The 17648-nt window shown below is 38.0% G+C and overlaps 1 protein-coding gene across 1 annotated transcript in view; it reads right to left on the minus strand.

Moving 5' to 3' along the window:
- The window catches only part of TMEM117 (transmembrane protein 117), a 195653-nt gene that overhangs the window by 25939 nt on the left and 152066 nt on the right, over positions 1 to 17648 (minus strand). Inside the window, exon 6 of the mRNA XM_027710914.2 lies at positions 17163 to 17322. Coding sequence (XP_027566715.1) covers positions 17163 to 17322 — 160 coding nt within the window. The remainder of the gene's footprint in view (positions 1 to 17162; positions 17323 to 17648) is intronic.

Here is a 17648-nt window from a genome sequence, read left to right on the forward strand (position 1 = left end):
AAAACATGGCTATCTGCACTTGATTTTTTGTTTCAGGAACGAGAATAATGTGGAATATACTTGGTCTTCCCAGCTTCCTGTTTCAATTTTTTAGTTGAAGTTTAAATAATTTTCTGTGTCCTGAGTTTTAGTCTGCTAGCAGGATTAGCAGTGGCAGCATACTGTTTGCAAACAAAACTTCATTTCCTGAAGGCACCTTATCCCATTCCTGAATCCCATCTCCGTGGTCACCCTCTACCTCCAGTTTTATCTTCAAAAGCTCTGGTGTTGCCATTAGACACATCTGTTCTAGAAGCAGAGCAGCTTATTTGGTATAAGCTGGGCTGGCAGCAGGAAATGCATACATCATGTTCACATAAACACACCTGGGTAGCAATTGAGGAAATACATAAAGTTTAGGAGCACGCATGTAAAAATAAAATCATCTCTGTTGGCGTATCAGTATTCTGGAATGTATTTTCAAACTCATCAACAATGTAGACTACATGAGGAAACAGATATAGGCTATACGGGCATTTATATTGCCCACACTTATTTACACTATAAATGCTGCCAAATCAGTCTTTAACATTTATTGTGTGGATTAGGTTGCCATTCACCAGACTGGGAACAAGTATACAGCTAGCTCCCTTGTAGCCACCTACATTTAGGGGTCCCGAGCTTCAAGTTGAATCACACTTTTTGTGATTCAGTTGAGTCCCACTCCACAAGCCTGATGAGCCACTCACACTTTGTCAGTACATGCTACAAAGCAGATGTCCTTTCTCACAGTAAAGTTCTTCAAAAGCCCTAACTGGCAACAATGTCTGATCTAATATCCTCTGAATATCCTGTAGTCATCATGATCTACCTATTCTTTCAACCTGCCCTTCCCTCTCCAAAAATCCATTAATTTTCTTATCCCTTGAGGAAATTATGCTAGTACTCTCTGTATGTTATACATATGTAAATTACATCCCTTACAGAATGAATAAAATCATAACCCAAAAATGTAGCCTTCAATGTGGATAAAAATTAGGGAAGATAACTCTTCTCTACAGCCTGCTCTCTGAACCCAATGCAAGAGCTCACTTCCTGAGCATGAGAGAGGGAAAAATGCAATTTCAGCTTTTTATATTAGAGCAATATATCTGCTTTTGCCAAGCACATGCAGAAAACATGAACTTCATCCTGAAAGGTTTTCAATGTTCAGAAACCTCCTGGGAGAACTTGTCAAAAAGACAGCAAACGAAGTTCTAATCGCACAAACTCACCCTGGTCTTGACAAACACAACAGTTTGGTCTGAATTTCAAAACTCTTCCCCTTAAAATCCTTGGGAAAAAAGAGAATGTTATTAAGGTGTCTTTTTGAATCTCAAAGACAAAATCAGAGGCTGGTGATATGCAATGAATGAAAGTGTTCTCCTAGTGAGATTTGAATCTAAATATAGCAACTACACTGATCACATGGAAAGGTTGAATTACAATTAAAAAAAAAAACAAACCAATGAGACAGGGTGGACAACCTCAAAAAATTTGGAAATTCAGAGCAGATAAGAAACTATATGTGCAGCACTTGGCAGAAGCCTATCCAATATAACAGATGCTTCTGAAGGATGCCCTCCTGCAATTGTTCTATTCGGTCTTTACTTTTGGTCTGCTGCTGATGCTACTTTTGGAAGACAGTGTGCTAATTTCCATCCACAGAGAATTCTCTTTAGGAAATCTCTAAGTCCCTCATGAGCCCTCATTTTGGAGGGGAAGATGGTCTCTTATACTATCTCTTGCTTCAGAAATTTGGCTTTCTTATCTATTCACATAACCTTAACATCTCTGTAACCTTTGCCACCAACAATAGTACTTATGTGCTTTTTCCTTTACTGTCTTTTCTTCCATAACTTTCTCCTAAATATCTACAAGTGATAGATTTAAATCAGAAGGTCATATTTTTGATTTTAAGAACTTTTCTGACAAAAATTTTGGGAAATGACATGTTGCCTTTTCTCAGAGACACTGTTAGGAGGACAGTACACAGCCGCAGAATCCTGTCTGCAGATAAATGCATGGCTTCCAAACTTCCAAGCATACCTCCAAATCTTTTAATTATTGCCATCAATGAATCAAGGGACCTGCATTACAGCAGCTGAGTGATTACTCTGTCAGTGTGATTAATAGACCAGGTGGTGTTTTAAAGCAAGGTTCTGCATGTGTATATGCACGCAGAGGGGAGGTAGATGTGTGTGGTTTTGAGGGGAGTTCCAGTTTAATTAGTCAAAGCCATACAGTGGACACAGTTACTGAAACTTTCTGGACAGGAAAATACCGAATTCCAGCATTATTTTCAATAGTTTAAAGTGATGCTAAATCAATTTTCTCATCAGAGGAGCTGCTTTTAGAGCAATTCACAAAGTCAAGATAATGAATGAGCTATTCTTTCACAGCATTCCTCAAGGAGGAATTATCCCAAATGATATGGTTACTTAATATGAACATTTATAAAGGGACAGTCATTATGTGAATTATGTATTTCACATAACTTAATTCAAGTTTCAGTTTATAGCAGCACTTTTATCTTTTTTTCATTCAGTGATAAAAAAGGCATCAATTATAATTCTCCTAACATGTCTACAAAACAAATGTCTGCTACTGAAGTTGCTGTGCTCATTCAAACACATAATTATACATCAGAGGGGCCTGGGCAATCTACATTTACTAGTATAATGAATAGATAAAAACTGCACACTTAAACGTAGCAGTTTAGGTATATGAGAAATGCACTACAGAATATATTTAGGGATATGTTGGTCTGCAGCAATGCGACCCACCATGTGATGACTTGGCCGTGTACTTCTGCTGTTAATTATGTAAATGCACTTAGAGCCCAGAGAACAATATGCTTTCTGCCATGTTTTTAAATGAATGTCTCCTCAGAAACAGTACATTTTTACTGACGTTTATCCAGTTTGCATGTACAAAGCATGTCTGCAAAGTATGCAAGTATGAAAGGAATATGAGCCAACCAGATTATAACTAGCATTACTGCAATTTCAAAGAATCTGTAATCAGAGGTGGAGAGGTATAATGCAGGAAAACAATTTTGAACCACATCACAGGTTATTACTACAGGAATGTACTATCTAGAAATTGAAGACCACTGGGCTATGGGTCTGCATCAGCATGCCTGAGGTTGGCAATCAGCAGAGGTTAACCAAATGTTCTGGTCTACCCAAAACACAATTTCATTGGATTCTACAAGCAAAAATTCCAAAAGATAGTTATTAATAAAATAACATTTCTAATGTACTTTAGCAAAGACCCTGCTAGACTTTGCAGATGCTGAAAAGGTCTGAATGCTCCATCTCATAGTCTTTCTACTGCAAATCACATCCACAAAAGACGGACTTTCCTGATCTATGCTACAAAAAACATCAAACAGAACAGAATTTTTTTTTTTAAATTGTGGCTAAAGTGAGCCAAAGAAGATTAGAAACTACTATATTAACACAGCATGGGAGATCCACGATGCTTGAGGACACAACGTTCATTGTAACATTTCTCTGTCTTCTTGTATTCTTGATCAATATAAAGGATGATCAAAGTCTTGACTAATCCTTAACATTCATTTAGAATGACCAAGTCTTTTGTTAGAAACTCAAAATAAGTTCATGAAAGTAGTAGTAGAAATTAACTGCTCCTTCCTGAAATATTAATGAATTTTTCTTCTCTCATTTTATTCCCAATTGTCTTCTGAATTTTCCTGCGGTCAGCTGACAAACTTCTTACTTTAAAAGCTGAGTCAAAATACAAGGAAAATATCTCTCACTTAACTCTTGTATAATTTGTAGCAACCATTTAAGAAGCATGCAGTACTATTTCCTTCTTGAGAAACATAATATTCCAGTCTATACTGCCTTATACCTAATTCTAAAGCCCTAATTGTTTCCTATGAATTTCTACGAGACACATAGAAGTCCTTATGTTAATAAAGAAAGAGTAAAGCCCCACGAAACAGATTCTTTGACAGAAAACAGTTATTTCAAGCTTGCTACTTAATTGGCACTAATGACAACATTCCACTTCCCTGAAAAAACCCTGAAAGCTTTCACTGATTTCTATGATATAAAGGCAATTACCAATTACATAACTGATCTCTGAATTTCTCTTTTTGTGAGTATGATTCTGCACAAGGATTTCTACCAGAATGTGTTACCTTTCAGAACTAAATCACTAAGGAAAACTAAGTGCATGTTCTTATTCTAACTTTAATGTTATACAAATCTATAATTTCAACATAAAATACAGTAATAATCTAATTTTCTTATACAACCTGGAGGCCCATCTAGCCTGTATGCCAGTATGGTTCTATGTGGCTATACAGACATGATTATTCTATCCCCAATGAAACCTGTAGTTTAGCTATTATCTTTTAAGACTCTCACTACTTTTCTGCATTTCCAATAGATATCTGTGTCTTATAAACAAAGAATACTGCTAAATGATAGAGTAGATAAAATGCATTTGCTAGATAATACTGTCCTGACAGACAGTCCCTTCAGCAGTACTCACTGAAGCTCTCTTTACGGAAGAAACAACAAAACCGTGTATATTTGCACTGGACACTGGAAATTTATTTACCTGCTCTGTCTTGAGAATGAAAACTTCATTTTTCAGATCTTTTGAGAGTTCAAAGTTGCTTATACCTACAAGCACTATCTAAAGGAAAAGTGAGAGTATATGGCTATAAAAAAGAACACAAAAATGAGGTTGAGAAAGGTTACGTGGAAGTGGCTACATAACTTTGTTGAGACTGAGCATCATCAATATCAATTAGGCATTTTATCTGCAAATTAACACACTTGTGTTAAGTTAGAGCCACTGTCTGAGTGAAGGCTAAAAATGGAGCCAGGATGCTGGAACACAGCCCTGTAGAGCTGGGAAAAGTCTCAACTCTGTTGATCTGAAATTCAGCACGTCAAGGGGATAGGGGCTGTTCTTCCATCCAGGCCCCTCCCACAAAGCAATAGGGTGAGAAAATTTGATATTGGAAACCTGGTGGGTTTTGCCCTTCTCAGTTCTTAGCATAGTTTTATAAATGCAAAAGAAATGCAGAAAACTCTTTGCACTATGAGTAAAGGGCCTTTTTGGGTTCATTTTGCTATGAAATGGCACTAGAATTCATACAACCCATACTACAAAGGCACCCACTACTACTGTGGCAGGAGCCATATAGAACAGACAGAAATCACAGCACTGCTGCTTATCATGCAAGTGTGCCTGTGCACAGTATACTGGTCTTATTTGCTTATAAATTTTCCAAATTTAACTGCTTGGGTTGGACACTGCCCATGCCTGGTGTCTGCCTCAGGCTGTTTTTTTTTTCTGTTTGGTTCTATGTTTCTGTTTTAGGGTTTTGACATTTCCAACTAGCACTATTCAATCACTTCTGAGAGTGAGACCAAAGAGAGAATAAGCTGGTTTACTTTGTAGAAATGCCTCATGCTTTGAAGTGGAGGAATACAGTTTAGCAAGGGAGTAATTTTGTGTTAGAGATGTGCCTTTTGCTCCCCTGTAAATACCTGCCCCAAACTGGAAGAGTTTAAGGGACCTCTGAAAAGTCAATAATTTTTCTACTTGCAAAAATTTCGCTAAAGGTTCAGACACAAGTATCTTCCAAACTGTTCATCACTCAGCATGCCAAAGAATCTCTCAGGTCCCAGAGCTCACCAGAATGTGAGACTGCCACTCTCAGAAAAGAGACAGAGCATCCTCCATTCCCCCTTTGCCTCTCACCCCCATTGCTGCTGCTGGCAGGACTCCGAACTGCTCTCAAACGGGGACTGAGCTGGCCCTGCATAGCAGCCAAGGGATGGAGAACCATCTTTTCTGTAAATACTAATCCCAAGGACTCTGCATGCAGCTGGAGCTAGGCATCTGGAGCTGAGGGAAGATAGAAGCAGAAGGGCTCTTGGCTCTAGGTCTGAGACTGAGCCTACAAGGGATGATTATTTTAAATTAATTTTACTTTCTGGTTTTTATTTTGCACACAGCACAACATAGCAGTATGTGGAATCAAAATAAAGGTATTTAAATGTTTTGCTGGTTGCATATAGCCAGAGCACAGCTTTGTGTTAGATGCACTGGGACAGGCTGCCCGGGGAAGTGGTTGAGTCACCATCCTTGGAAGTATTTAAAAAACATGTAGATGTGGTCCTTAGGGACATGGCTTTGTGGTGGACATTTGCCTCTTGTTACAGGGGTCACTGTTGCTAGGAGAAACTGAATTCAACCAACTCTGCTATGACATGTCCGAGATACTAAGTGAATTTCTGAAACTAAACTATTTGCAAGCAGTTATAACTTGTTTGCCTTTTTTCTTTTTTTTTTCTGTGTGATTGCCTCCACATCCCACTTAAGCTTAGATTTGTTCAAGTGACAAGTGCCCAAGGCTGATACTGAACTCAATGAGAACTGGACCTGAATATATGGCCACTGGGGAAGAAGAGGAAGAGTTGACAAAATATCATAGGGATAGCAAGAGTCCTGTAGTGCAGAACACTACCTAGATAGGACTACACTCTACTCTTTTAAGATCAGTGTAAAAAGTAATTAGACCTTTTTTATGGAGCTAGATATATGGCACAGTTATAGCCATCATTCAAAACAAGCAAAGAAACTGCTTTTAAAACCATTTGAATTCTACAAGAGAAATAGGGCTGTCACTATAATAATATATAAGATTACATCAAGGAAATATGTGGCTGTGTCTGCTCCTAATGAAACAATATGCTAGTCCCTCCTCTCTCAATTAGGTAACTGCTCAGATAAAAGATGGGTAATAATATACATTTTCATAATAATATCCTCAGACATTTCAAATTAGGGGCCCTTTGACTTTAATTTCTTTGTGCCTGAGTATAAAATGTGGACAATAATGGACAATAATACTCCTATTATGAAGGCTATTGCGAAGACAAATATATTAATGCTTGAGAAGCCCTTAGGAAGTACAGTGATGAGTGTCACAAAAAAAGTCCATGAGGAAATGAATAATTTCATTTTCATATTAAGGTTCCAAACATGTGCAGTAAGTAAGGCCTGGGGCCACAGGCTGAACAGAAAAGGTAAAACAAAATATTGAATAGCTTCTCATTAAGTGAACACCATTCATCTAGTGCAGCAAGTGAGACAGAGGTCCTATGGAAAAATCAGATGCGAATAGATAATTACAGATTTTATCATAATGTATACATCCAGTAGGGGTAAAAAGTTTATACTGGTTACTTAATTTTGGCATCTCCTAACTTCTGAATGCATGACTCTGCAGCCTCACTAGTGTTGTCTCATTTTTAACATCATTTTTTATGTGTAACTGTATTTGTGTTGCTTAAATGATCATCTGCTCATTTCTGATATTAGGTTTGTTACTGTGATGCTTTTCTTTCTCTCATCCCTGTATTTAGAACACTTTGTCCAGATACAAAAATCTTTGTAGTGTGACCTTGAGGAATAGTGAGACTTTGTATAATTTAGATTAGCGCAGTAATTGTTTGGCCCAGATGCCAGAAACATCCCCAAGGGTATTTAACATGCATGCAGAAGATGTAGCTGCTACTTTGCAACTAAAGGTCAGGACAAAAGTACAATTTACAGCCAAGAGAATGCGCTGCAGCTCTTGTCCGAGCGGTGGCAGTTGCAAGTGGTTGGGGCACCGCCAAGCAGTTGCCTTCGGAAATGGCACCAGGCACAGTCTGGGCACTCTTAGCAGCTTTCTCCAACACACCGTCTGCAGAAACCGGGCCAAATAAGGACCATCAAAAAATACACTTGTGCTCTTGAGATGGGACAACAATTCTTTTAGCTTCATCTAACTTTGGCTGTCTGATAAAGCAGATCACTTAATCACTTCTTTTTTCCCCACTTACTCCTGGATAGATTGTGTGCTATACTTGGAATCAATGCTGCTGTTGAGGATTATTTGTTTCTCCACTTTGGGCACACAGTTCTGAAGTGGAATGAAATTTCATTATAGATCCAATGTGTGTTGCACATTGTATATAGTCAAGCTCAAAAACCACCTGAGAAAAACTCAAAGTAAAGGGCCATCCAAGAAGGATTATAGGATTATATCCTTAAATCCATAGTGAGATACATTAGAAAGAGATGTTTTCTCATTTTCATCTACAGGCGATAAAACGGATTACCTACCCACAAATTTCCATAATTTACTTCCTTGTGTGGTACCCGATATGGGAAACAACATTATAGCAGAGCTCAGTCAGAACTGACAGGGACTGAAATCGAAGCTGGTTTTATATGAAAGGAAGATCTTCAATGTCTCCCCTGAAAGACAAAATCAAACCACAGCCCAAAATGACCAGTACCAGCCACAGCAACTACAGTGCAGTCTTCTGAATTACTGTACCATTAAATTAATGCCGGCAGGTGTGCAAGCCATGAATGAACTGAGAAGTGTAGTGCTCCATAGGCTTCTATGGTTGTTGAGAAAGATGGAAACAGAGTTGATCAGGACAGAACAAAAGCTTCTTGAAGGTTCAAGCCAAATTTGGCTGGCCACAGCAGAAAAGCAGCTCTGCAATGCTTGGGTCACTGAAAGCATGTGAGTACTTCCCTGGGTGTGGAGCACCAACACCAGCGTCTGCCTTGGCTTTGTGCCTCCCTCTGTGTCACTGGTGCACTGTATGGTCCTACTGGATGGAGAGAGACTATTTCAGGGGATTAAGCCAGTTTCAAGCAATTCTCTTTGCTGCCGTGCTACCCTGCACAGCAGGACCACCTGGCTTCCACTCATGATCTTTCTTCAGAGACAGGGACTGCTTGCAAACGCCTACTATGAGATGGAGGTGGCCAGGCATGGAGCTGCAGCCATGACTATGGGGCCCGGGCTTCTCTCTATGGCCCTCATGAGTGCTTCAAACCAGCCCCAGCACTGGGCTGCCTTAGGACATGCACTGTCTTCCCCGAGCCAGTCCTGAAAGGAGCTCTTTAATTCACCTACCTTCATCCAGGGAGAAATGGATTCCATGCCTGCTGTGACCGAGTTCAGAGGCCCTGACAGCTCCACCTTGCATTGGTTGATAACAGGTGGCTCCCTCCATGTCTGTGGCTGCCCTCCCTGCTAATGAAGTGGGAGATGAAGGCACACAGTACCATTCCATACTACCTGAGGCTGTGTCATTCTGGCATCAGAAGTATCAAGACAACTTCAGCTTTAATGGCTACTGCAGCAATTGAACAAGTGTTAGGGAGAGTGAGGTGAAAACTGTAGCTCTTTCCCAGTTTGATTAACATCACCTTTGTCTCTGCTTGTACCATTTCAACAATAGTGACAATGTGTTGATGTACCTACAGCACCTGTTGGCTCAGGTAGGGCTCTAAGGAATCTTAATGAAGAATTATATTGCAAATACTGTCTAACTACTAGGAAGAGAGAGAGAAGAGGTTTTGGGGGCCAGCTGAGACATAGCACAGTCCAAAGTCAGGTGCAGCGCACTACTGAGACTATTTGGGAGACTCTAGAGGCATGCTGATTTAGCTGCTTTGCTGCTACACTGTTAGGCAATGCTGGTTCCCCATCTGTCTCTCAGATCTGGCAAGTGTTATGCTGGGGAATTTCCTTCCCTAATAAACATTACAGGACAGGCAGGCAAACATTACCAGAAAAGGGAAACTTCTTAACTTCCGAACAGTAGGAAACTAGAAACTTGTTCCACTTAAGGACAGACACAACACCTATGACCCACAGGGACATGATGCCAAATACAATACAGCTAAGTAATTAAATATTAGTTCAAAATCAGAAACCATTGCAACCATAATTTCAAATCACTAAAAGCACTAGGGAATACTTGCCCTTCTCTATACATACGAGAACAAATTACTTATTGAGGGTTTCAATAAATTCTGTTTCTAACAGATGCATAAACATGTAACGTATTCAATATCTCAAGACAGTGATTACATATGTCCCTTTTGTTATACAAAGAGCTTTTTAGCATATTGGAAGAAGTCAAAGGCAATAAAAGTAAGCATGTGTTTTTGTTAATGTCTCATATAAAAAGCTTCAAACTTTTCAAGGAGGTATAAACATCTGTCATTCAATCAGCTTTGCAGAAATAATGCAGATAGACCAACAACATCAAGCATATTCTTGTTTCAGTTCCCCTCAAAGATTTGATTAAGAGCAAACAAGTTGGTTTTGCTCCTTCTCCTTACTTGAACTCAGTATTGTTGATAGGCAGATCTATACACACTGTACAACCTGTCCCCAAGTCCTGTTAATTCAGTATGCCTTGTAGCTAAATGTAAGCTATGGATAGCATAAAACTTGTCATAAGGCAACGCTCTGCCTCATTATGGCAAACTGAGGTTTATCTTTTGCTTTTTAACTCATATACAAGCAATTCTCTCACATAGAAAGCAACTGAACCAGTTCAATCTCATCTCAGGTTTTTCATTTTTAGACAGAAATCCATGTAACAGATTTCTACAATCAAATAATATATTCCAGAACAATGCTGTGGAGAGTTGAAATTATCTGAATGTCACCATTACGCTATACCAACATAAATCACTCCAATACAGTCTTAAGCAACACAACATTTCTCAGACATACATCCCACAATAACAAAGCCTATCACACACTGATTATAGCAGAATATGTGAAAAAATGAAAATAGTCCTGTGAAAGACTTGCAAACAATTTCTAGATTTTTTTGTTCCTAGAATTCCATGTTTTTTCGTGTATTTGGGCTGGATATGTTGGTTTCAAGGGGCAGTATGTGAAAATGCTAGGTCTGCTTTTGAAAACCGCTTCATTATGTCAGGCAAATACCTGCACTGCCAGTGAAGGGTCTCAGTGTCACATATATAGCATATACCCATTGTCAGGGTAAAAGGGAACAACTGTGACAAATGAGAAGCTTTTTCAGCTAATTCATTTTGTGTGTAGTCACGTCAGAGCCAAGATGCTCCAGCTGGTACTGGTGCCTGATTACACTAGGAGCTGTACCAAGTCAGACAGCCTCCTTCTCTGAGCACTTCGGGGTCTAAGCAATCACACAACTAGTGAAAGAAAAGAACTACAGTTGTTCCTTTTCTGCAAATGAGGAACTAAGTGACAGAACTAAAAAAAAGGGCTCAGCCCTCAGCCAGTATAAATTGGCACGAGAGGATTCTGGTCAGCACAAATACACCAAGTTACAGCAGCTGAAGAAAACACTGGAGTCGAATTTATAATGCCTGAGACAAATAGAATGCACCCAAGCAAGACCGAACCATCTGCAAACAGTATAAAGGCTGAAGTGTACTTAAAAATACCGTATTTTGCCTTGTTTGACAAAAATCCACAGCATAAAATGATGGTGTTGATTATCAAACTAGACAAGCGCAGAATGAGAACACTGCAAGAAAAAAACAGCTCATTAAAAAGGTAAGGTATATAATGTGCAATAAGGGACAAGATACATCCACCTTTTCTCAGCAGAAAATTATTTTGCTTATAATTATTTTAGTACCAAAGTTACTGAAAGACTTGAAGAAATAAACTGTAGTTTATAGTGGGTTCTGGCAAGGGGGTAAGGGAATGTTTCAAGGATTTTCAGAAGGAACTTGGATTTTGAAAATATGTCAACAGAAACTTCTGGGGTTTAATTATACATATCAATGCTGTACTTTTTCCCCCTCGTCATCCTTTTACATAAACACTGTGTACACTTCCATCAAACTCTAAAGTGTTTTCCTCCAAAATAAAAGCATTGGATTACAAATGCATTCTTTCATTCTCTGATCTATAATTATAGTACATCTCCGTTTTCTTTGCCTTGTCCTCAAAAAACAACAACATGAAAGAGATGTGGAGCGTCCATGCACTGGTTCCTCAGAGCCTCACTTCTGTGTCAGATGGACAAGGAAATTTTACTCTGTCTCCATTTCCACCTGCTCATTCCTGAGCTGGCCATTTCTGGGAGCACACTAACTTGTCCCTCTCAGTACATGACAGTCAGAAAATAATCCACTCCCTTGATATCAGTCACAGAGAGACGATACAGGAAAGTTAAGAGAAAAGAGATGTCTGATGGATGAAAGTGGAGCTCGGGAGAGCTACTGTCCTATGTTCAAAACTGAAAGGAGAAAGACTTGATATCACTCAAAACAGTAACTTTCAAGGAAATAAAACAAAGCACTTTGGGACTGAGAATTTCAATGCAGATATAAATCCATGAGTTGCATCTGTGAAGGCAGATTCAAGAAAAGGAACAAGTCTAGGATAGGCAAGAAAAACCTGCATCTGATCCACTAGAAAGAAATGCCATGGTGCCAGTAATGGCATGAGAAACTTTTATCATTTTGTTGGCTAAACAGTGTTTAGGAATGTACTCAGGCATGTCACTTGAATTTCATAGTAAGTACAAATAAAGTGAAGCTTTACATCAAGATTGTTCCTTTCTGGTCCTCTTAATTCACTTTTATTTCAGGATTATTTTTGAATGTTTTACATCAGTGCTGATAAGGAACACTTCCACATTCCATAAAAGGATAAGGATGTAGAAAGGACAAAAGAAAAGGGAAAAGTCTTTACAGTATAAGAGACTTTGCTGGAAGAAAAATCTATTACTTGCTACAGCAAGGTTTCTCCCAAAGTTACCTCAATTGAACTTGTCCCTTCTCCTTCAGAGATCTGCAGGACATAGGAGATACAGCACCACAAAGCCAGCCCTCACAGCAGGATTTCTTGGCAAACATTGCACAATCCGCTGAGTACAAGTATGTCTTCAAAATGGTTATCCCTTTCTGTAATGCTGTTTGACAGGTATGTCTAAAATACGCTAGTGAAGAGTAACGTACTCTGCATGAAATGAAACACTCCACATAATGTCTGACAGAAGTAGTCCAGGGTATATGGCTCCTCCCTATACAACCTTGCCATATGGTAACAGCTGAGGACACCAGTAATGGAGCTGAATAAGCCATCAGCTTTACCGAAGGTGAATTCCCATCTATCCCGACTCATCTGAAAAATCTGTCACTGGTCACCTGCCCTTATGGCTAGGTTCACATCTTGAAAGGACAAGTAGTACATGATTAAAAACCCACAGTAACTTCTCACATACAGAAATTCTGAATGTCAGAGATGATGGAAAAGCTATTTGCTATCTGCTAAACATAGACATTTCTTATGGGTTTTGATTTGTCCTTTGTTATATTGCTTTCAAAATGTTGCAAAGCTTGGCAAAGGTATGATGGGGAGTACCTTGACATTCACATGCTCCCATCTTCAGAAGTTTTTGTTCTGAATGGAAAGTTTTTAGAAGAACATTTTCATTCAAAGTTTGGCAAATTCCTCAGGAACAAATTATACATCAGCTACCTAAAACGACTTACTGCTGTTGCTTGATAGAAAACAAAAAAAATTACATACCATCCTTGAATCAAATGTACAGATGAGAGAGTCTACTTGACAGGAATGACAAATTATTTTGTATATCCTGCTTGTCTATGAACACAAAATCATTTCTTCCTTATCTGTGTCAAAGGAAAACTACTATACCTGTGTATTTTGTTTGAAGTGTAAATCAAGATCCTCCTCTTGTTTGCATATGTGTAAATTAATTCTATCAAATTAGAGTATAAATCCAGTTAATAGTAACATTAAATTACATTTCCAGAGTTAAACAGATTTTCTAAAAAAGACACAACTCTAAAAATCAAGTCTTTGCACACTTTGTTTGGACAAGACCATATTTCTACTCAGTCTTTAACTATTCAAGCAAAATTTGAAAAATGGTTATTATTAAAAAAAATCCACCTGTTGATATTCTAATATCTACATATGCAGAGATCCAGCACTAGTCATAAAGTAACGTTGTTAATTATTGAACTCTCTTTGACCTTCATCTCTTTAAAGTTACCTGAAAGGACAAAATTCTATTCTCTTTATTTACAAGTGTACTTCCATTTGATATTAATGGTATTATTTTGCTAGTTTGGGTAAAGATTCACTTACAAGAGCCTTCTCAAAGAATCTCTGCGATACATAAATGCTGCCTGGCTTCTGTCTATTCCACCCATCAGCTACTGAATTTCTTCAGTTTGTTGAAGAATAAACTCTACTTTTGGTAACAAATACTATTTTCAGGCAGCTTTTAAATCACTTAGACATTGTATCTGATTGTACTGCCAGACAAAAAGTTGCAGTAAGTCTTAAGAGTTGCAAGAATTTATGCCATAGGACTTTCAAAGTGCTCGGCAAGTGAGCTATAGCATGTAAAATCACACGATGCTGAAATAATCCATGGACTTTCACAAATCCAGAGAAACCTATAACCACTCACAAAAGACACTACCGAGTTGAAATGATTCATCTACCTTGGACACACAAGGTTTAATAATCCAGCCACAACTATCTCCTATCCATTAGCAAAGTCACTAAGAAGATGATATCATAAAAATTAAAATAAATAAATAAATAAATAAATAAATAAATAAATAAATGCACACATACATACATAAATATATAAATAAAAAGCAGTATATAGACTAATGCATCAGTTATTGTCTACTTGTTCAAATACAGATATTTGGAATGTGGGATTATAGTTCAATTTTTCATATTTACTCCATTAAATAACACCTTTTCCTTTACATCTTTGAGAAAGAGAATGAATTATGTGAATTAAAAAGTTCTATTACATGATAATAGCACTACCATATATTCTGCATTAATATATGTGGGTTTGCACTCAGTCTGAAACTAATGCTAAAAATATAATGAGGCCCATGTACAGCAGTGAATGCTATGAGTGCCAGAAATATACATATGTTGGCATCTTGCCATCTCAATTATGAGGACAGCATAATTTAACACACTGTGAAAATGACTTGACTTCCTCACTTCCATACTGTGAAAAAAACAACAAATGTGCAGGGTTTTTACTCTCTTACTATAAGCAAGCATATGTCCTTTAAAATTAACTAATGCTCATCTACATTTGGACTGAATTTGATCTGTTGTTTTTCAAAGAGAAAATACGCAATCTCTATATTTAAATATGCAATTTTTATACTTAGAAAAAAAAAATCAGTGTTTTTATTTACACTGGATAATGTCCTGATAATCAAGACTGAAATAGAGTCTTCTGTGTTGCCTCTCAAACAGCCTAAAATGGGTGTTAACTCTGATACACTGTCCTAGACCCAGTGAAACTTAAATTCCTTTCAAAACATGGTCAGATAGCAGAGGGAGAAGTGAAGATCAACCTGCCTGCCAGAGTCAGATATGGTTCAAAGATGCATACTTGCAGAGAAATGCTACTTTGGCTCTTTTACCAGGTGTAGAAACAGCTGAGCAGCATCCTTGCAGGGCTGCAGCTCTGTACTCAAGCTATGAAATCTTTATAACCCTTTTTCTGTTATGACTTAGGGGATGGGCACCCCAACTATACCTTGATCTCTTCATTGACTTTAAAGATAGAGCAATTAAAAGCACATGGAGATGAATACACAGCAGCCATCTAAAACAAGCACTCAGAGTCCCTTTTCTTTATTCTAGGGATGGCAGATGTGAAGGGATGTGTCCCAGCAAGGTTAGCAGGAGCACAGCCGGAGCCAGAAGCCAACCACACTATCCAGGATGGTAGAACTGCACTGCAAATAAAATACAGTTTCATAGTCCAAATAAATAACTTAAAATAAATAAATAATTTTATCACACAAATATCTGTTAGAAATGCAATTTAAAAGACCCTCTTGCTTCGTGTTGTAAAAATATGAATGACTACTCAGGACAAGCTGTTTTGCATACAATTCTTCTCTATATTCAGCAACTCCAAGGTTGGAATTTCATTTTTCAAAGTCAAAAGCATGGTTTAATAATTACTTGGTATGAAGACAGCTCTGTTTCTCTACCCTGCACTCAATATCAAATTCAGCATAGCTTGATACATCCTGTATTTTCATTCACACTTTCATTACAGTCCTGCAAAGTAAAATCATTTATTATAAATTATCTTGAATCCATTTGAAGCATCAAACAAAATGTGAAATTCAAAGAGAGAGAAAACAAAGCACCAGAAATCTTACCAGAAAAACAGTATTTCCTTTCTTATCCTCCTAGTTCTAACCATGAACCATAGTGAGCACTGACCATTGGTGGACATTAGAAAACAAAACTGAACTATAGGACTCTATGCAGCTTTAAAGTCCTAGTACAGCAGTGATAAAACCTGAGTGTCACCAGTGTCACCTCTGTGACAATTGCTCAAGCAATAGATAGCTCATTAACGAGAACTAAGTGTCTAAGAAATGGTCTTTGCTAGCAGACTTAGTTAGTAATTTATTGCAAACAAAGGACACATTGGTTCTTCTCAAATTCTTTGCTGACCATCAGTCTAACACATCTAAGACTAAGAGAAAAATTCATTCGAGTCTTCAATACTCATCTTCAGTGCCTCAGTCCTAATGACCCAATTTTTTACAGAGCTTTGGGTAAATTATTCACAAAGGGTTCAAACCACAGACAAATGTAAAGGGGAGAGTACAGCATCATATGAAGGAGGTTTTTGGCCACATACTCATGACCCAGATTCCTTTCCTAACAGCTAGATTCAAAGGCGCAGACATCAGGCAGACTACAGGGAATCATATCCCCAGTTAACCCTGCTGGCAGAAGATAGTACAAGAATCTGTCATCAAAGTAAGGAAATCTTCATGTAAAACTGGAAAGTTGAAGCTTAATAGCAAATTTTCATCTATTGAATTGCTGTAATGTGTGTATGCCTATTATTGTAAAAACTTGAAATACAGAAGTATTTCTTCCTTGTTTGGCTGAATTTATCTCTTCTTCCTAAGAGAAGCTCTGGATTTACAAAACAGTTTATGTTTCTTTTCCTGATATAATTTTTGCAGAAAACACTTACTAATTGGGAAAGTCATGTAGTTCTTACCTGGTAGCCTAAGAAGAGAAATCAGCAATGCTTTCACAGTAAAAGGCAAGTGGCCTTTTTGCAAAGTCACTGAGACTGATGTTATAATATGCCCCTACTAATAGTGATTGCAAACTAAGCATTTATTTACTTTCATGTAGCCTTAGCTAAACACCATTTGCTCCAGATGAAACAGTGACCAGGCAGCCTCAGCAGCTGGAATGAAACATTAGGAGAGTGTACCTGCATGACAATAAGAAGGTCAAACACCAAGATGAAAGAAGCCAAGAAGGCTCTTGAGACCTCATCACTTGGCAGAAATCCACGATTCAGCTTGTCCCAGCTGATCCAGTCAGTAGTGATGACAAGCACAACTACAGAGGTCAGAGTAAATAGAACCGTCCTAGAAGGGAGAAAAAAAATAGTTCAGAGAGAATACGATAGTAATGAAGATGCATCATTCCATTTTATCTGTCTTCTAATGGTCAGCTGGTGCTTTATCAGTGGTTTTCCACTGATGGAAAGAGATTGAAGAAAATTAAGTGTACAAACAAATCTTTTAATTCAGACTAGGAAAGCAGTCAGTATCCTTAGTGAAAAGAAATTTAGTAGCTAGTACTAAGCATGTTGCAAAATTTGGCTGGAGTATATCACTGCTGTTCTTCATTCCATATTTTTCACTGAAGATACAAACGAATTAAGTAAAATAAGAAAGAAGTAAAATGTACC

This window comes from Pipra filicauda, unplaced genomic scaffold (genome assembly GCF_003945595.2).
Source record: "Pipra filicauda isolate LSUMZ 115617 unplaced genomic scaffold, ASM394559v2 scaffold40_size4127951_pilon, whole genome shotgun sequence".
Lineage (NCBI taxonomy): Eukaryota > Metazoa > Chordata > Aves > Passeriformes > Pipridae > Pipra > Pipra filicauda.